Genomic DNA, 22,401 nt, shown 5'->3' with positions numbered 1-22,401 from the left:
ATATCGTCCCACAAGGCACTGAGGCTCTTTTTATTCTTTGTAAACTATTTTCTCTCTGATTTTCAGATTGGATACTTTCCATTGATCTGTCTTCAAGTTCATGTCTCTTTCTCTGTCATCTCTAACGTTTTATTAAGCCCATCAATGACTATTTGATTTTAGATATTATATTTTTCCATTTTCTTTTCTTTTCTTTTTTTTTTTTTGGAGACGGAGTCTCGCTCTGTTGCCCAGGCTGGAGTGCAGTGACCGGATCTCAGCTCACTGCAAGCTCCGCCTCCTGGGTTTACGCCATTCTCCTGCCTCAGCCTCCCTAGTAGCTGAGACTACAGGCGCCCACCACCGGCTAGTTTTTTGTATTTTTTAGTAGAGACGGGGTTTCACCGTGTTAGCCAGGATGGTCTCAATCTCCTGACCTCGTGATCCGCCCGTCTCGGCCTCCCAAAGTGCTGGGATTACAGGCTTGAGCCACCGTGCCCGGCCTCCATTTTATTTTCTTATAGTTTCTATTTCTCTGTTGAGATTTCCTATCCACTCATTATAAGCATATTTTACTTTACATATTTGGACATAGTTACAGTAACTTTTAAAACTCTTTTCTATTAATTTCAACATCTGGGTCATCTTAGGGCTGGTTGGTTTCACTGAATGCCTTTTTTCTTTAGTATGAGTTATATTTTCCTGTTTCTTCATATGTCTAATAACTTTGGACTATATCCGGGACATTGTGAATGATACACTGTATACACTTGAAATTTTGTTGTATTATTCTATACAATATCAACTTTTCTGTTTTAGCAGTTAACCCTGATGAACTCAAACACCAAACTGTTACTACTGCAGTGGGCAGCAGGTGAAATCTCTATTCAGTCCTTCCAGCCTTGGAAGAGTTGCTTGGAATCTGTCCTCACATGCTTAGGAGCTACCTAGAAATCTGATCAGAGTTTATACATAGAATTTGGGGCTCCCCTACATGGCTCTCCCCTTTACAGGATTTCCCACGTCACTTTCTGGTTGTTTTTGTGGCCCATACTCTGCCCTCTGATTCCTCAATCAATAAGGCTACAAGTTTCTATATAGTTTTCGAGGACTGGGGCCTACACTCTTACAAAAACAAACAAACAAAAAATATAAAACCAGGGAATTCACTCAGTGATATTCTCTTTTTCCAAGTGTTAATTCTCTTCCAGCTTCTGCCTGTTTGGTTATTCTCTAGTACTCTCATATAGCTGTTTGTTTTATATTTTGCCCACAGTTTATAATTGTTATGTGGCCATGCTGATATGAGCGACTTTGCCAGAAGCAGAATCTTCTTTCCTTTGTGTAGTTACAGGGGATAAAAATGATCCTAATATAAATAGCATAAACTATATAAAAATGAAAGTACTCTATGATTCACATTGCTGCACTTTTTGTCTTCTGATTAAAGAGTCAACGTACAAGAGACTCTGGAAGCACTATCCAACAGAACTTTCTAAGATGATAAAAAAAAATTTCTGTGCTATCGAATATGGCTGCTACTAGCCACATTAGTCTATTTTTGCACTTAAAATGTGATTATTGTGATTGGGAAACCAAATTTTTTACTTTATTTAATTTAATATAACCACATGTGGCTAACAGCTACTATGTTGGGCAATCCAGCTCTAACAATCGTGTAATCTGGTCTTTCTGTTTTACAGGTGATGAACCAGCAGCCCAAAGAGCTTCCACAAGAGGCCTGTCCATGACAGAAGGCCTCTAGTGGCAAAACCAGGATTTGAATTTAGATCTCCTAATTCCTAATCTCAAGTTGCTTCTGCTCTACATATGAAGAGACTACAAAACATTATGACTGACAGAGGAGAATGAAAAATATAATAGATGGAGTGATGATAAAGTAGAACTTCGAAAATTACAGTTGGAAAAGATGAAACAGCTGAGGACAGAATGATTTGCAAACATATCATACATTACACATACATATACATATATTCCCTGGATGTACAATTTCTTTTGAGGTGGTAATTATTTTATCAGCAGAAGGAAAAGAGCTTTTTATAACTCATTACAGGCCCAAAAAGTCAGTCTCAGCCAATTTATAATACAAAGAACACCATCAAGAAATTGATGTCCTGTCTCCATTCTTCACAAGCATCTACTTTCCAAGTCCTACAGTCTTCAGTGATTTGAGAGTTACTGTTTAGCAATCCTATTTGTTTCTCAAAAGCCTGTAAAATACACACCCCAGAAAAGTTGCCAAGCCTTCCCCTCATGAACTCAATACTCCCTATGAGGATTTGTTTCTCTGCTAAAATGGAATGCTTTTTACCTTTTAACCCACTCTCCTGTACTATTAGAAGTAAAATAATTACCTCAACTACATTCTTTCTCTTACAAACACACACACACACACACACACACACACACACCACAAGCCTTTGTATGGATTTCATATTAGCATTATTGCAAATTATATAATAAAGCACATAGTATAGAGAATGTCTGCAAAAGGTCCAAGAAAATAGCATTGTTTTCAGAGAAAGTGCTGTGGTCAGGATGATGTCATCAAAAATCATCTAATTAATTTCCTGTAGCTACATCCTAAAGGAAATCCAGAAGGCTCAATTTTCTCACAAAGTAGTCTTTTCTTTTGGTCAGTAACTGTTCATGCAAACCCACAGGTGTCAAACTGATAATGATTATGATTCACCTTTATTCTTCACGATCACAAAAAAATCAAATTTCATTTTAAAAGATTTTCATGTGGAAGGCATCATTAGAATATAAAAGTATCCTTTCTTTTAAAGATAGGGTTTCACCATGTTGCTCAGACTGGCCTTGAACTCCTGGCTCAAACAATTCTCTCACCTTAGTCTCCCAAGTAGTTGAGACTATAGGCGCATGCCACTACACTCGTTGGAAGTATCCTTATTGAATGTGAATTTTAGATTTTAGTTACTAGGAGCAAAGTAACTGCAGAAATGACCAGACGATTAAACTGAGTTGGTATTTACTACTCGACTTCATACAACAACTTCTCTAGCTCTGAGTAAAATAAAGATTATCACTCATAAGAACCAAGGAGAGGAGAGCACTTTTTACCTACTACCACCCTCAATGTTCTTCCTGCAGACCAACAGGCATTTATCATGACTGGCCTGGAATACCATAGGAGGTTTGCCAGGAGATGTGAGTTTCAAGGGCAAGAATGATGGCACATTCATCTTTATATCCAAAGGCATTACAGCACCTGGTACATAGTAAGCACAAACATGTTGAATGGATAAATGGATGAGATTATTAAAATAAATAAACTGTGCCCCTTTCCAACCAGAAGCTCCCAATTCTACAGTGGGGAGAAGAACACCGTTACAAACAAATATATGGAAAGTGCTGTAACTAAGGGATCACCGAGGGCCACAGTTTCTCAATCAATTTGAAAAAACAAACTAACAGATTGATATCAAGTGCTAAAGTGTTTAGAGCAGCTTTTCTGGTGAGCAATTTGGGTAAATCTTTTAATTTAAAATATGTACTAGATATGACACCAAAAGTGTAGATAACAAATTGAAAATAAGCAAATGGGTCTACATCTCACAAAAAGCTTCTGTGGCCAGGCACGGTGGCTCACGCCTATAATCCCAGCACTTTGGGAGGCCAAGGCGGGCGGATCACGAGCTCAGGAGATCAAGACCATCCTGCTAACATGGTGAAACTTCGTCTCTACTAAAAAAAATACAAAAAAAAATTAGCTGGGCATGGTGGTGGACGCCTGTAGTCCCAGCTACTCGGGAGGCTGAGGCAGGAGAATGGCGTGAACCTGGGAGGCAGAGCTTGCAGTGAGCTGAGATGGTGCCACTGCACTCCAGCCTAGGCAACAGAGCGAGACTCCGTCTCAAAAAGAAAAAAAAAGAAAAGAAAATAGACATTCCTCAAAAACTTTAAGAAGAGCTACATTATGATCCAGCAATTCCACTTCTGAGTATATATCCAAAGCAAATGAAATCAATGTCGAAGACATGTCTGAACTCCATTCACTGAAGCATTATTCACAATAGCCAAGATATGGAAACAACCTAAGTGTCTGTCAGATGTATAGATTCAGAAAACATTGCGTGTGCATGTGTGTGTGTGTACAGACAAACATACATATACACACATACATACAAAAAATATATGCACAATGAAATATTACTCAGCCATAAAAGAAAGAAATCCTGCCATTTGCGAGACAGTAGAGATGACTCTGAAGAACATTATGCTAAGTGACGTAACCCAGAAAGACATATACTATATGATTTTACTTACACAGAATTCCACTTATATGTAGAACTTTTAAAAAGTCAAACTCATAGAAGCAGATAGTAGAATAGAGGTTGCCAGGGCTTGGGGTGAGGGAAAAGGGGAGATGTTGGTCAAATAGTTCAAACCTTCAGTTATAAGATAAATAAGTTCTGGGGACTCTAACACACAGTATGGTGACTATAGTTAATAATACTCTATTGTTTACTTAAAATTTGCTAAAATAATAGATCTTAAGTGTCCTCACCACCCCCAACACATACAAATGATAACTAAGTACGACACTTAATTGTTAATCAATTTGATTATGGTCATTTCACAATGTATACATATATAAAACAATCACATTGTACACCTTGAATACACACAATTTGTATTCAGTAATTATACTTCAATAAGGCTGAATAAAAATTTTTAAATAATATAATGTACAAGACACCTGTTGACCCAGGAATCCCACTTCTCAGATGCTATTCTAGTTCTAAATGTATACAAAGAGACTTATATATGGTCTTTTTTACTGCAACCACGTTTGTAATGGCAAGAAAACAACAACAAGAAAACCAAAACAACTCCCTGAATTTCAACAGTGGATGAATGGTGCACCCATAATACATACTAGTACACAGAAGTTCAAAACAATGTAGTTGATCCATGTGTGCTGACATGAAAAGAGGTTCAAGATTATTAAGAAAAAAAATCATTTGAAGAACAACATCACATTCCCATTTATGAAAAATAAAACAATACATTTGTATACATGTATATTTAAATCCATAGAAGGTGGACTAGAACCCCACTAATAGAAAATAATATGTCATAAATATAATTTAAACTTTCTAGTAATCCATAAAATGTGAAAAGTAAAATTAATTTTAATAACATATTTAAATCCAATGTAGCCAAAATATTATCACTATATTAAACAATACAAAAAATTAATAATGAGATACTTTACATTCTTTTTGTTCATTCTAAGCCTTGAATTCCAGAGCATATTTTACATTTACAGCACATCTCAATTCAAACTACCCATATTTTAAATGCTCAATAGCCACATGTGGAAGTAGCTACCACAATGAGCAGTATAAATCTAGGAGAATGCACTTCAAATTAGTAACAGTGGTTACTTCTGGAAAAGACAGTTTTTAAATCTTTTACATCAATAACTAACTCATATATTACTTATGGAATGATAAAACTAGAACGATAAAAAAAAAGTAGTATGGGAATACAGATGGCAGAGCAAATAACACTGTTCCCAGGGTTGCTGAATCTCCGGATCAAGGAAGGGAGCTAGGGAAAAATAAAATTTAAAAATACCATTTACAATAGTGAGCAAGCGCGCACACACACACACACACACACACACACACAAAACCTAAGGATAAAATTAAGAAACTATATGTAATAGTTCTACACTGAAAAGAATAAAACACTGCTGGAAGAAATTCTACAAGGCCTAAATAAATGGAAAAATATACCATGTTTATGGAATATAACATTAAAATATATTCATAGATTCAATGCTATCCCAGTCAAAATTCCAGCAGGATGTTTAAGCAGAGAAAAGGAGAACTGACAAGCTAATTCAAAGATACACATATATGTAAAGAACCTGGAGAATCTTCAGCAATCTTGAAGTAGAACAAAGCTATAAAAATTACATTATCAAGTATCCAGATTCATTAAAAAGCTACAATAACTAGGCAATTTACTATTGTCACAAAGATAGACAAAATTATTAACAGAGCGGAGTCTTTATATGTATATCATATATCTTACTTAAGACAAAAGTAACATGCAGTACAGTCTCATGGATATAGAGTGCTGGGTCAACTGGATATCCATGTGGGGAAAAAATATGAAACTTTGATTTCTACCTCAACGCAAACAAGTTAATTCCAAGTGGCAGTAAATCTAAATGCAATGACCTTGGGATACACAAACATTTTCTTAAACAAGACACAAAAGGCTCTAACAAACAAAAGTATTGATAAATCAGACTTAACTAACATTTGATAAGATATTAGGTAGAGAAGATGAGAACTGAGAAAGATAGCTTCAATGTGGTAGAAATGACAACTAAACCTGAAAAAGAAAAATGTTGCTAAGGAGTCAAAGATGAGGCCTTCTATGCAGAGACCAGAAAGAGTAAAGGTACAGAAGGGTAAAAGCAGAAGGTCAGTAGACTTGCATAAACAGATTAAAAGGTGTACAATATTCAGAGCAGCTGAAGAAAAGTAGTAAGAAAAGTTTATGAAGGGGTTTGTACTTTATCCTGGAGAGAAAAGGAAGCTGTCAAAGGCTAAATTTAAGTGCGCTTTTTCTGATGATGTAATTCATGATCAGAACTAAATTTTAGAAGGATAACTCAAAGAGCTTATAGAAGATGGACTAGATCAAGAAGAAACTAGAATCAGGACAGGGTTAAAACAGGGCTTCACAAATTAGAATAGTTACATATCCCAGTGTGACAAGAGGTATGCAAAGCTATCTAATAAAATCTACAGCACTTTTTCAGGAATATCTTGTTTACTTGAATATTTAGGGAACAACAACTTCACACTAAAACAAACACTGATACAATGTAGTCATACGCAATATTCATATGAGTAATTTAAATAATGACGGCAATAACATCAATAATAACAATAGCATCCCTTTTGCATCCTAATTATGTCTAAGGCACTATCCTCATCAAGCGCTTTATGTGAACTCATTTAATTCTCACAATAAGCAAAATAGATACAATAAGAATCAATTCCTCCATTAAACTACACAGAGTTATTTGCTCAGATGCGTGTTTCCATATACCTTTTCTTTTACTTTTAAATTTTGTAATTAAGGTTTAACAATTCTTTACATTGCTGATGATATAACTTGATATAACCACTTTGGAAAACTGGCAAAACTTCCTAAATCTAAACATCATATGTATGAACAAATACCTAATAGAAATAAGTGCTGATGCTCATCAAAAGATATTCACAAAAATTTTACAGCAGCATTTTTATAACAGCTCCAAACTGGAAACAACTCATGAGTCCATCAGTACACTTAAAAGAGTTGTACAGGCCGGGCGCAGTGGTTCACGTCTGTAATCCCAGCACTTTGGGAGGCCGAGGCAGGTGGATCACGAGGTCAAGAGATCAAGACCATCCTGGCTAACACAGTAAAACCCCGTCTCTACTAAAAAATACAAAAAAAAATTAGCTGGGCGAGGTGGCGGGTGCCTATAGTCCCAGCTACTTGGGAGCCTGAGGCAGGAGAATGGCGTGAACCCGGAAGGCGGAGCTTGCAGTGAGCCAAGATCACACTACTGCACTCCAGTCTGGGCAACAGAGCGAGACTCCGTTTCAAAAAAAAAAAAAAATTGTTACATAATTTTTAGGTCACATGGTAATAAGTGGCAGAGCCAAAACTCAAGCCCAACTTTGTTGAATATCTAATTTCACACTCTCAACCACTATCCTATATTGGAAAGAAATTACTCATGGCAGCAGCTTCAGACTTTGCTCATAGACCCACATAGTACACATCCTTTCTCCTCCACTTGCATAAGAATATCTATTAAAAGGTGTGGAAAGTTCTGAGAGGAGGGTACTGCAACAGTCTAGCTAAAGATATGGGAGGAGACAGGAAAGAGATTTCTAATACAGAAAGAAGAGAATCAAGTAACCAACCAAACATGAGAGTGAGGGGAGGACGTTTGGGCAACAGGACAATGGTGAATGCAGAAATAGGCACAAATTGAGGGCTCAATCAACAGAGTTGAAGGTACGTATCCAGGAGGCAGATGAGAGTATGAAGCTCAAGAGACAAATCAGACTGATAAAAAATACTTTGGAGTTACCAGCATATTTGTATATCAGATCTCCTGAATAGAGAATACTATCTCCAATACTATGTAATTTATGTACCCTTCTGACAATATTAACTCACAGGAGGGCCTCTGTGGGGCAAGCAAAATTAATTTTGAAACCATTAAAATAGATAGAAGGTTAGCCAGAATAAAAAAATCCTGTGGAGAAGATACCACCTCCCTTATTAAGCATCTGAGAGCAACAGTAGAAAAGAAAACCTATTAAGCTGCATTGGTGTGCCTGTAGTCCCAGTCACTCAGGGGGCTGAGGCAGGAGGAATGCCTGAGGCCAGGAGTTTAAGGCCACAGTGTACTATGCTCACACTTGTGAATAGCCACTGCACTACAGCCTGAGCAATGTAGCAAGAACTCTGACTTTAAAAAACAATAAAATTAAAACAAAATTTTTTTTGGCCAGGCACAGTGGCTCGTGCCTGTAATCCCAACACTTTGGGAGGCCAAGGCAGGTGGATCACCTGAGGTCAGGAGAGTGAGACCAGCCTGGCCAACATGGTGAAACCCTGTCTCTACTAAAAATAAAAATTAGCTGGGCATGGTGGTGCGCACCTGTAATTCCAGCTATTTGGGAGGCTGAGGCAGGAGAATTGCTTGAACCTGGGAGACAGAGGTTGCAATGAGCCGAGATGGCACCATTGCACTCCAGTCTGGGCGACAGGGTGAGACCCCATCTCAAAAAAAAAAATTTTTTTTTTTTTTTAAAGAAAACCTATTGCTTTTCAAAGGTAGGCAGACAAACTGCTTTCAGGCTGCTATCTAGCTACTTTGGAAAATCCTAAAACTTATTATAGCCAAAGATGCAAGAGGCAGAAAGATGCAGTTTCGTATCCTTCCCACTCATAGCATTTACAGTATTAATTTTTGCTTCAAAAGGCAGTGTACTGTATTTTATTTCACTATCAAAATGATGCAAAAGGGCAAACAAGGTATAATTTAGGGTCACAGGTACAATGTAAGAATAGGATAATCATAAAATCTGTATTACCTGAACTTTTTATATTGAAGATGGTACAACTGCTGTTTGGGAGTGTTCTCAAAGTTCTAATTAGCACAATCATTAAGAGGAAAAAATCAGGAGTGTAACATAAGAACAGAAATGTACAAAATTATCATTATCTTCACATTACAAGAGAATCAACAAAAAATTATGCACTAATATAAGATAATTTTCATATAGCCAGTGACAAAACATGCAAGATAAACACCTTTCCTATATACCATCAATAACTATTTTTTTAAAAAAAATCACAATGAGGGCCTGGCGTGGTCACTCATGTCTATAACCCCAGCACTTTGGGAGGCCAAGGTGAGAGAACTGCTTGAGCCAGGACTTCAAGACCAGCCTAGGCAACATAGTGAGACCTTGCTCTACAAAAAAATTTCTCAAATTAGCCAGGCATGGTGGCCTGTGCCTGTAGTCCCAGCTACTTGGGAGGCTGAGGTGGGAGGATCAATTGAGCCCAGGAGGTCAAGGCTGCAGTGAGCCATGATTGTACCACTGCACTCCAGCCTGAGTGACCTTGTCTCAAAAAAAAGAAAAACACACACACAATGAAAATATCTCATTTCCAATAAGATACATGAAGTGTATAGCAAAAGAAAACTCCTTAAAATGTAGATCAGTGAGGGGACATGTAAGAATAAATGGAGAGATAGACCAGGCAACTAAACGGAAGACTGACTATTAAAAAGACATCAATTTATTCATAAGTAATATGCAAATTCCATACAATTCCAATAGACACCTCAATGAATCATTCTCTAAAATCTAACAGAATGATTTTAAAGTTCATTTATGGGGTAAGGGGACAAGAATATCCTAGACATTAAAAAAAAAGAATAAAGGTATAGGACTTCTCTAGCAAATATAATGTATTATAGGGCAGTAATAATTAAAACTGTGTGTTATTAGAATACAAAGTGCCTAACAGCTCAGTGGGATGACACAGCAATGCCCAGAATCAGACCAATACAAAATAACCAATACCACTATAGAAGAAAATAGGTTAAGAGTATTATAGTTCTTTATAAAGGAAATAGAAGCATAAAGCTCTTCATAAAAGAAATTTTAAAAAACAGTCAACCCAAGTAGTGGTCAAAGAAATGCAAATTAACATAATAAGATATCACCTTTTTCTTAACCTATTAAATTGACTTTTTGGTTTTAATATTAATGCCCAGTGTTGGCCAGTGCAGGGAAATGAAACCTCTGATACATTGCTGATAGGCCTGAAACAGATGCAGCTTTCCTGGGAGCAATTAGCAATAGGTATAAGAAGCCTTACTATGTTTATTCCAAACCAGCCCACTTCTAATAATTTAACTAAAGGAAATGATAAGAGATGTGTTTAAAGATTTACCTACAAGGATATTTTTCCAGATTTTATAATACCAAAACTTTTGAAACGACCTAAATATATAACAGTAGGAAAATAGATGAATTATGAGAAAGTCATAAGAATTTCAGTAGAAAATAAAATGAAGAAATGTGTTATAAGTGGAAAACATAAGTGCAAAAGTTATAAAACAGCACTCCAAGAGGATTTCCATTTTTGTTTGAATATATATAAACAATCATAATTACATATATGACTAAAAGAGCATACCAAAAATGTTAACATTACATGTATGACTAAAAGAGCATACCAAAAATGTTAACAGTCTGGTAGGCTTATAATTAGTTATTTTTAATCGTTATGTAATTGGATAAAACTAATAAATATTAACTTTTTTTCTTGGAGACAGGATCTCTCTCTGTTGCCCGGACTGGAGTACAGTGGTGCAAACCTGGCCCACTGCAACCTTGGCTTCCCAGGCTCAAGCAATCCTCTCACCTCAACCTCCTGAGTTGCTGGGATTACAGGCATGTGTCACCATATCCAACTAATTTTTGTATTTTTTGCAGAGACCAGGTTTCACTATGTTGCCCAAGGTGGTCTCAAACTCCTGGGCTCCAGTAATCTGCCCACCTCAGCCTCCAACTCCTGGGCTCAAGTAATCTGCCCACCTTGGCCTCCCAAAGTGCTGGGATTACAGGCATGAGCCACTGTACCAACACTATATTAACTTTTATAAAAAACAAGATTCTGTGACTATATTGAATAGGATTGTGGTAAATATCTGATCTTTGCTAAAGCCACAAACTCTCTTATCACTCAGCAAAACACGACTGATACGCTAACCAGAGTTTAGGATCACATTTCAAGTTTCACCTGTTTCACAAAGCTTCCTCAAGTTTCTACCAGTCTCTACCCCTCTAGAATTCCAGAATTTCAGCAGTGATTAAGAGGGCATTCATCATTTACTATTGAAACAATGTTTTAACATTTTCATGTATTAAAGCTTGCCTCAAAAAGAAAGTAAGTCCCTCAGAGGGAGTAACCCCACACCACACTACCCAGACCTTGAACCCTAAGCACAGTATTAGGTGCCTTATGAGAAGACATCACACTTAACTGAATTAAATCTCAGAATGGCCAACTAAAACTCTGAATCTAGATAAAATACATATTGCTAAAATAGTTTCCTTTAGATATTTTGTACATTCCTGTATGTTGTAAACCAATATTAACTCCAGTCTTAAAAATTGGTGGCTGGTTTCAGGCATACAGAGATAAAAATTTCCAGTAAAACATGGGCAGGTAAGCAGCAGCAATCAAAAACAACCTTAAAAATTGAGAAATGCCCTTGTTCAATGCAGCATTATTCACAACAACCAAGATATGGAAACAACCTAAGTATCTATCAAGAAATGAAAGTGTAAAGAAGTTATAGCTAACACACACAGACACATACGTATACTGGAATGTTATTCAGCCTTAAAAAAGAAGGAAATCCTGACATTTGCAACAACATGGATGAACTTGGAGAATATCATGTTAAGTGAAACAGGCCAGACACAGAAAGAAAATTACTACATGATCTCACTTATATATGGAGTCTAAAGTAGCTGAATTCATACAAGCAGAGCATAGACAGAATGGTGGTTACTGGTGGGGGTTGAGGGAGAGGAATGGGAAGATGTTGGTTAAAGAGTATACAGTTTCAGTTATGTAGGATAAATAAGTTCTAGAGCTCTAATGTATACCAGGAAGCTACAGTTAATAAATCATATTGTATACTTAAAATTCACTAAAAGATTAGATCTCAAATGTTCCCCCCCCTCCAACAGAAAGTTAAAAAGAATTACTAAATGCTTACTATGTATCAGATACAGAAAATAAATTTATGAACAAAAAACTAAGAAAAATACATTAATTTCTCATGAAAATGAATGGTACTTTATAATTCCTGAGACAAACACAATAGAAGAAACACAGTGAGAAAAGGGGAAATTCCATAGGTTAGTCAAGGAATCAGATAAATATGGGCTAAACAGGAGGAACAACTCAGGAGGCCTCTGAAATAGTTGAGCTATCTATGGCTGACAACCCAAATGGGCCACTGTGAAAAGGGAATGGCCAGAAGAGGTTGATTATTAAGTCTTAATAATCAGAAATTTTGAGGCAAATATTATTAAGCTTAGAAAAGGAATTTGGTAGCTGGACATTCTCTCCTCACACAAGGGAAAAAAGAAATTCTCCACAGTGGGAATTTTAAATCAGCCCTGGAGTCTATTACTTATACATAAGGAGAATATCCCAACAGACAGGCTTGTGAACTACTGCAGTAGTGGTTATGCAAACGGCAATTTTGGAAGGGCAGAGGAGTGACTGCGGTAGGTGGCAAATCTAAGATGGCTAGGTTTGGGGAAGGAATGGGTACCAGTATTACCTCAGGGTCCCTTCCATCCTCATAATTCAATGATTTCTTAATAACATATTGTACAGCAGAGATTATAAAACATGATATGAATTACACTATTGAGAAGAAGGAAGGCAGAAAAATTTCATTCCTCCTGTTTAACATCTATGATATTACTCATTTAAAAGTCTTTCCACCCTTTGTATTAATTGGGCTAATACATATACCTTGAAGGTTAGGAAAAAAAGAGTATAAATGCACCTCTTGCCTTCCCCCCACTCCCTGAGACGGAGTCTTGCTCTGTCACCCAGGCTGGAGGGCAGTGGCGCAATCTCGGCTCACTGCAACCTCCACCTCCCAGGTTGAAGCAATTCTCCTGCCTCAGCCTCCCGAGTAGCTGGGATTATAGGCTCCCACCATCAAGCCCAGTTAATTTTTGTATTTTAAGTAGAGACAGGGTTTCACCATGTTGGCCAGGCTGATCTTCAACCCCTGACCTCGTGATCTGCCCACCTTAGCCTCACAAAGTGCTGGGATTACAGGCGTGCCTGGCCAGCTCTTGACATATTTATAGCAATCTGTCCCTTCACTAAGTGGACCTATCTGGACAACTATGCTGTTTTAGTTCTTAAACCTGGCTTTCACTTCTTAATGCCATTAGTATAACTGTCTCTAGAAGTCTGATCTCTCATTTCACTCCCTGAACATCAAGAAATCAGATCATCTGGCTTATTATAAGAATTGTTTGTAATGTTAGAGTTAATTGGGCAATAAGAAAAGTGTTCAGGTAACTCTCTAGAGAATAAAATTGCCCAAAATCCGTGGCCCTTTAATAGTCTGTTTTGATGGTTTTCAAAGGCTTTTCTTCCCCAATTCCTTCGTAGTGCCTGACCATGTTCCTGAGACATGAAGTTGCTGGATCATTTAAACAATACAATTAATCTTTATAAGGTCCCACAGTAGAATTCTTAGATGTAAACGTGACTAAACATATTTCTCAACACATAGATTGATTTATAAACTTATTGTTGCCTCTGCTATTAACCTTCTCTTCCCTATTAATAATATTATAACAAAAGCTATCATTTATGGAATTCCTTTGTGGAATGCCATTATGGAAATCCTGGCACCATGCTGGGCACTTTACATATATTATTTGTAATCCTACCACAACTGTGTTTGGAATAAATAGAATAATCATTTCCTGAATAAGAAAACGGAGGAGAAAAAGAAGAGTTGTTATAACTACCCCCAAGATTCCACAGCCAGGAAGTACTGCAGCTGGGATTTAAATCTGGGTCTATCTGACACCAAACCTCACCTTTCCACTCTGCAGACACTCTCTAATCATGTTACATCTACTGAATATTAACTCTTTGAGGATATTATGGTTCATCTCCTTAATAAAGACTATAATGATATTTCTTTACCATTATGATTCAGATATCTCAATCAAACTCAATATGCTGAGTTGAAAATCCACCAAAGCAACAATGTAAAGAATTTGCAGTAATAATATCTGATCTAAAAAAAAGCAATGTTTGCTTTTTACAATTTAATGAGTATGCCATAATGATATAGCTTTTTTCTAATTTTACATAAACTTACGCACATTTGAAGAAAATAAGAACAATGCATCTGACAAAGCTATTAGATCGCGAGGTCAAGAACAAAGTCTTATCTATTTTTATATATACAAGGACTCTGCTTGGATATACAGAACACTCAATTGTTGATGAAAAACAGAATCAATAAGTCTCAAGTAATACTTTCTTCTGAAAGAAATATGTTAAGATCCCTGAAAAAGTTTTTTTTTTTTTTTTTTTTTTTTTTTTTAACAGAAAATAGAGCCACATTTCCAAAAGAAAAAAAAAAGTTTTTGGTCTGCAGATAAACTTCCTACCTCTCGATCTTTGAGTTTCATGGCGAGTACCAACTGATGCCTGTGGTTAGTGAGAGCCTCTCGGTAATTTCCTTTGGAGAAGAATGCAGAGCCCAGATTCCCATGAGCTCGGCATTCTCCTGTCTGGTCACCTGGATTGAATTGAGAAAAAAAAAAGAATTTCTTTAAATTAATAATGTTATTCATAATATATAATGGTCATCTTAATTTAAGAGACACAGATTTATTAGCTAAAAAGTATTTGTTTCTTCCACAAGACCCTACGTGGGGAGTTATTGTCCTAGAATTTAAATCTCTGGATAACAATTGCTATTATTGTCATAACATATAACTGCAGACAGGGACTTAGGTGTCTTGGAAACAAAAGGTTAAAGACCTTAACACAAACTAGCTGCTGTTTGAGTCCTCACTGCCTTGCTAATGACCTTTGATTCTAAACCAACCATCAGCTTGTTGGTTCAGTCATTTGAATCCAAACCTACAAGAAAATATCTTTACAAGTATGCTGGTGGCAGATTCATCATATCCCTTCTGTTACTCCAATCCTATAAGTCCTTGAATAATCACCATAATGACCATCATAATCATAAGCCATACTTATATTACAAATGAGAAAACTAGGTCGCAGAGAGGTTAAGAAACTTGCCCCAAGTCACAAAGCTAGTAAGTGGCAGAGCCAGAATTCTAAACCCAGTAGTCAGGCTCCATAGTTTACATTCTTAACCTCTACACTATACCATCTCCTTCAACAAAATGATGATGTATCCTAATGAAGGAAAAAATTAAAACTATGATGAAAGATTTACCCAACAATGTTATCATTTGACACATTTTGTAAGCCCAAATCTCTGAAGAGGGCAATGAGTATGTTATTCCACATCTCGTGGACTTTTGGGAGTATTGGCACTTTGTTATATGAGAAAGCTATAAAGACCTAAACAGTCTAAAACAGAGAATGTTCTAGGGGCACTCACTTTTTTTCTTTACTTTTTTTTTTAAGAGACAGGGTTTTGCTCTGTTGCCCAGGCTGGAGTGCAGTAGCATTATCATAGCTAAGTGTAACCTTGAATGCCTGGGCTCAAGCAATCCTCCCACCTCAGCCTCCAGAGTAGCTAAGACACAGGTACACCATACCCAGCTATTTTTTTTTTCTTTTTTTTTTTTAGGATCTCACTATGTTGCCCAGGGTGGTCTCAAATTCTTGGCCTTAAGCAATCCTCCCAAAGCACTGGGATTACAGATGTGAGCAACCAGGCCACCACTTTTCATTGCATATTATTCTCATTCATGTCATGTTACTCAGATTTCTTTGTTCCCTTTCTGCACTGAAATAGAGAAGAGAAGCATCACTCTACCTAAGGTCTTGGCTACATCCAAGTCCTGCTGCATATATCCGGTGCTCTTCTCTGTATTTCCAAGAGACCAGTAAGCACTGCTCAGGGCAGAGAAAACAGAACCTCTCAATTTGAGGCTGCAGGTGCCAATCTTCAGTGCGGCTTCTAAGACAACGACGGAGGCCCCATGATGGCCAGCTGTCAGAAGTTCCTGCCCAACCACAGACACTACCACAAAGGGACTCTTGTCCAGTTTCATTTTCTGAAGCTGCTGATAAGTGGGCTCGAGGGAGTCTGAAAATAAATAACAATAACATAACAGGATAATGTAGGATGATACAAAAACAATCTTTTCTAATATGCTCTAGAAACAAATGTTTATCATACCTTTTGTGGCTTATTTCAAGTATAAACTCTTCAACCTTTATTCTAGCACCACCCTAACTGTCCACTTATCTCATATGACTAGTATCACAAACCCCAGTCCAGTAATTTCCTTCTCCTCTCTCTTGCATGTATATGTCTTATCCTTTCTTTTGGCCTTTGTGATTATGATGTGCCACTTTCCCTGAATAGTTCCCTCTCCTCTGTCCTGTTCCCCTCTCAAAATATTACAGGCACATGCCTCAAGTCCCACTTGTACAGGGAATATCCCCAGGTCCTCTGGCATACATTAATTTGTGTATCCGAATCTGTGCTGAATTTTAATAGTATTGCACAGTTTGGTCATTAACTATTTTAGAATTGTTCTACATGTATTAATTTTTAAAATATTTTTCCAGCTAAATCTAAAGACTGCTATAGGACTATCTATTACAACTCCATAGCAAGTGGCACAATGTGGGTACTCAGAAAACTCATCATGAACACAGGTGAAAGTCCCTAACATGTCTGGCATTTGATAAGAGGTTTGTCTGTGACAGGTCTTGCTCCGTCACCCAGGCTGGAGTGCAGTGGCATAATCTTGGCTCACTGCAGGCTCAACCTTCTAGACTCAAGTAAATCCTTCTACCTCGGCCTCCCAAGTAGCTAGGACCACAGGCACACACCATCGTCCGTGGTTAATTTTTAAAAATATTTGGGAGAGATGAGGTCTTATTACGTTGCTCAGGCTGGTGTCAAACTCCTCGGCTCAAGCAATCCTCCCACTTCAACCTCCCAAAGTGCTGAGATTACTGGTGTGAGTTACCATGCCCAGGCTGATAAACTTGAATCTGCATGACAGATTAATAAACCCTGTAAATATTTTTTCCTAGAAGATGCAATAAAAGAAGCTCTCCCAAGAAAACCTTTGTCATTCTCACTGGTAACCCAGTATCCACTGCTGCTTCCGAGACCAGTAGCCCCCCACTAAAAGAATATTATCCATTTTTGTTTGCAGTCATAAATGAAACCGTAAAGAAATCATCTGAATTTATTTATTAAGATGGAAGATAAAATTAATGTTGGACTCATTTTATTTTCATATGGTATTAAAAGAACATAGACAGGGGTCAGTAAGCCACAGGAGATTTTTTTCCCATTTGAAGCTAAGTTTGAATGTAGATTACCTCCAAGCTCTTTCCCCAATTCCTTTTTTCTTTAAAGACAACTGTAAAGGTATTAATGATAGCCCTACAATAAGATGGCACTTATACAGCATTTATTATTAGCTTTCCTGAAAACTATTTTACATTAGTTTTCCACTACGCACATGTTAAAAAAAAAAAAAAAAAAACTATAGAAGGGGTGGTCTCTTTAAATCTTGAGTCTCCTAGCCAACAGTACTGCATTAAAATGTGATTTTTACAATTTATGACTGTGAATCTAAACTCTCAACTAAAAAGCTCTCGTCTGAATCAACACTGCCACAGAAACCTTGAAACCTGAAAACCTGTGGGTGCCTAAAGCATGTTTTTCTTTCAATCGGATCACTAACAGAGAACAAAGAACATTTTTACAACTGTCAATATTCAAGCCGTGCAGAGTACTGGTAAACACTAGCTAACCAATGGGGTTAAGTACAGGCACAAGAACCCAGGAATTGCTAGAATAAAAAAGAACAATACCATAATGAAATATTGTGAGCAGAATTTTGGTAGTGTCTGCTGATGAGTTTGGCAGTCAATGTTGATCACATCAGTATCCCACTGGCCAATTAGCAGAAACAAAAATAATAGAATTTTAGAGTTGAAAAGACTTTTAAAATACGCTCTCTTAAAAATGAAGAATCTGAGTATTTAAGTGACTTACCCAAAGTTGGAAAGCTTGGGACACAGCCAAGATAAGAACACATTGCAGGGCTCTAAGCCCAGGTTCTATAATATCACACCAGGCAAGATTCTTGGTTGCTAGCAACATACACCAATCTTGGCTGCTTGTAAGCAGAAAAGAAACAACTGAGTGACTACTGGGAAAGGTAGAAAACCAGGCCTCCAGACTCACAGTCAAAATCATACTACAAAAGCTGCCTGGTGAAGGCAACATAACCATTGCAACCGAACACAGGACACCATAGCTTACAATGCTCCTCCCCACACCACCTCACTGAATGCCACCCTTGGAAAATGAGTGTCACCATTGCCACTTCCACCACCAGAACAAATTCTGTGCTATCCTCTCTTCTTTGAACCTTTAGCTCCCGATTCAAGGATGGGGTCTCAGCTGCTAGGGAGAATGGGAAAATTAGGATCTGACGCTTTCAGCTTTTACTATAGAAGGCAGAAGCAGAAGTGTATGATGGAGAATTCCCTAAACTGACAGCCCAAATTGACTGATGACTAGCAAAGACACTATGCTTTACTTGGTGATATTTTTTCCCATAGCAACCACAGCTAAGTTAGAGAAATAGTCATCTAGGCCAGGCGCAGTGGCTCAAGCCTGTAATCCCAGCACTTTGGGAGGCCGAGACGGGCGGATCACGAGGTCAGGAGATCGAGACCATCCTGGCTAACATGGTGAAACCCCGTCTCTACTAAAAAATACAAAAAATTAGCCGGGCGAGGTGGCGGGCGCCTATAGTCCCAGCTACTCGGGAGGCTGAGGCAGGAGAATGGCGTGAACCCGAGAGGCGGAGCTTGCAGTGAGCTGAGATCCGGCCACAGCACTCCAGCCTGGGCGGCAGAGCGAGACTCCGTCTCAAAAAAAAAAAAAGAGAGAGAGAAATAGTCATCTAATTGAGCCTCTAAAATTATACAACAATGGTAGAAAGGAGAGTGAACACTGCCACAGAAATAAATATCTGGAAAATTCCCAAAAGAGAAAGAAATCTTTAATTGTACAAATTTTCACTAGATGAAAATGAAACTGATGAAAGAGAAGTAGAAGATAAAATTTCCTGAAGCAGAACTTGATCTCTTGAAAAAAGAGTAGGGCTTAGGTAAGTCTTTGCTATTTTCTGAGAGTAGAAGGTATTTTATGAAGAAGATTTGTCCTAACAGAAGTGCCAAGAGAAGACAGATACATGAAATGACACGGACTGCTTGAACTGACCAAAGAATATTTGTAGGGAAGGAAGTTGATGTGAAATAATGGGGAAAACACTGAGCTAAATACATACAGACACCTGTATTTAAAAGTCACATAGCCTCAGTCTCTCACTTGGTCAAATGTATAGGTTGTAACTGTGGTGATTGTTACACAAATCTATTCATGTATATACATATGTCTATGTGTACAGATATATACACACAAAAGTCCACTTCACTGTATATAAATTAAAAAATTTTTTAATATCAAATTTCTCTGCTTGGGCTGTAATTATGTCTCATTGGTTCACACCCACAATCAAAAGCTCTAGATATACAAGTGGTAAGATAAGTTTTCTAAATGCATAGGTGATCATTACAATTATTTCCAACTCTATTATTCTAATTCCTATTTTAGAGTAAACTTGGGCTATTAGCAAAGGGACTAATTTTGTGATTTTATCAGTCTAGGTGAAACAGAGCTTTGGCAGCCCATAGCTACTAAGATGTTTTTCTTTCTAGAGTCTATGGAGATAATAGATGAAACAGGCAATGTCAAACCAACTCCATAAAAACATAAAGCCCTTTGCAACATCAATTCATCAACCATTAAGTGTTTTTGAAATGTAAAGGCTTTAAAATTTTAAGATGAACAAAATCATATTTCCTAACATTTGAAGAGCTTGTAGGAATGTAGCAGAGGCTAATAATAAACAAAATCACACTCAACTAAGAGATATACTGTATTTCATCAGTTCTGAGGTGCATATTTATTCACATATTAACAATCTCTGAATTTGGGATATAATACCTCTGAACTCAACAGTGCTATGAAATGGTATGTCACTTTTATATCTAAAGGGGCCTAAAAGAGCTCTTTCGGAATACATAAAATAAAAATATATGTTATCATAATAGTCGGTAGTTTTTTCTTTCTTTGTAATACATAAAATAATGAGGCCAGGCATGGTGGCTCACACGTGTAATCCCAGAACTTTGGGAGCCAAGGCCAACGGCCCAGGAGTTCAAGACCAGCCTAGGAAACATAGTGAAACCCTATCTCTATAAAAAATACAAAAATTAGCTGGGTGTAGTGGCACAGACCTACAGTCACAGCTATTCAGGAGGCTGAGGTGGGAGGATCACCTGAGTCCGGGAAGGTCAAGGCTGCAGTGAGCCATGACAATGCCACTGTACTCCAGCCTAGGTGGCAGAGTGAGATCCTGTCTCAAAAATAATAATAATAACTTTTAATCCAGAGTTCTTAGAAGTGGTAAAATGTGCTATAGGACCCCAAAAGAGAAAGATGTTATTAACTCTATCAGGGTAGGTCTGGAAAAGCTTCCCAAAGGAAGTGGCACCTGAATAGAAATCAGAGACGTAAGAAACCATAGTGTTTTCTAGGAACTGCAGGTAGTTTTAGTTGAGAATATCTGGATATAAGAAGGAAAGAGAGGCAAGGTCTTTTCTACTAAGGCTTGAGAGAAACTTCTCCAGGGAGTGCTCATAAAGAGGACCTTAGGTACTACATAGTGTTCGTTCCACATCCACACCACTATGCCTGCCCTAAACATAAGGGCAATTAGTACTGCTGCTACTTACACTCCTCAGTGAGAAGAATGGCACCACGCTGCAGAGGAAAAGGCATCCATCCTACAGAGGCCTGCTTTTAGATGCTAGTTCTTGACTTTCAAAACAACATTAGGAGATGGATATTATAATTTCTCTCTACAGATACAGACTGAAGTATAGAGAAAGGAAGCAACCTTGCTCAGCCAATGGACTGGCAAATGGCAGTGCTGGAATTAGATTCCAATCTTTTGGGGAAGAAGTTTATGTTTTGCGTTTTGGTTTTGTTTTTTGTTTTTTTGAGACGGAGTCTCACTCTGTGTGTCACCCGAGCTGGTATGCAGGGGCACGATCTCAGCTCGCTGCAACCTCCACCTCCCAGGTTCAAGCGATTCTCCTGCCTCAGCCTCCCGAGTAGCTAGGATTACAGGCGCCTGAGCCTATGTTTTTAATATAACATTTCAGAAGGAAGCCTCCTGTGAAAAGTGACTCTCACCTAAAAGAAAATCAGAGGGAATGAGCCCACTAAGGGTAGACAATTAGGCAAATAAAAAGTGAGCCCCAACTTGATCCTGCAAGAAAAGCTTATACATTTAACAGGCATATTCTATCAGCACTTCATAAAATCAGCTTCCCTGGGTCCCCAGGAGCTGGTGGAAACACCACAACAGGTGATAGACCATAAATGTAATAGTTTTTAGACTGCCAAATTAACAGGAAGAGAGACAATATACACAAGAGGTTCTCAGCAAGAAGCAGCCCTAGCATCTTTAAAGAAACAAACAAAAGTAAACTCAGTCTCACTTGGTAATTACATTAATAAATCCATGGTTGGCAGTAATAGTATGCTACAACAACCAAATTTGCTTAAATGTTTGTAAGATACCATAAACTGAAATTGCTGAAAGATTATCTAAAAAAAAAATAGAATACAGTAAAAGGATTACTTGAGAAATCATGTAAAAGAAAGTATCAATTTATACTTATATTTATTTTATATTTTCATTAATGATTTAAGAGAAACACATCATATAAAATAACGTAAGTATATCCATAGGAGAAAAGGGTTAGCTGATACCTGATTTGTGTGCATGAGCGAAACTAAGAAACTAAAGTAAAACAGATTTAATTCAGTTAGAAATACAGGCAACAATAATCAAAATCAAATGAGCGATAATGTGGAAAATATAATGTATTATATGGGGAAAGGGTATATTAATATAGGTTGTCCCTGACTTA

General features: G+C 37.5%; 1 protein-coding gene across 1 annotated transcript in view; it reads right to left on the bottom strand.

Annotated features, from left to right (window-relative positions):
* The window catches only part of LOC108517545 (tetratricopeptide repeat protein 28), a 576,472-nt gene that overhangs the window by 199,616 nt on the left and 354,455 nt on the right, over window positions 1–22,401 (bottom strand). Inside the window, exons 4-5 of the mRNA XM_017855531.1 lie at window positions 16,169–16,441; window positions 14,814–14,944 (exon numbers count right to left, since the gene is read on the bottom strand). Of these exons, the coding sequence (XP_017711020.1) occupies window positions 14,814–14,944; window positions 16,169–16,441 (404 nt within the window). The remainder of the gene's footprint in view (window positions 1–14,813; window positions 14,945–16,168; window positions 16,442–22,401) is intronic.

Source organism: Rhinopithecus bieti, unplaced genomic scaffold (assembly GCF_001698545.2).
Source record: "Rhinopithecus bieti isolate Rb0 unplaced genomic scaffold, ASM169854v2 scaffold_36959, whole genome shotgun sequence".
Taxonomy (NCBI): Eukaryota; Metazoa; Chordata; class Mammalia; order Primates; family Cercopithecidae; genus Rhinopithecus; species Rhinopithecus bieti.
The sequence above is the reverse complement of the archived record's forward strand: the minus strand, read 5'-3'. Positions and strand labels throughout refer to the sequence as shown.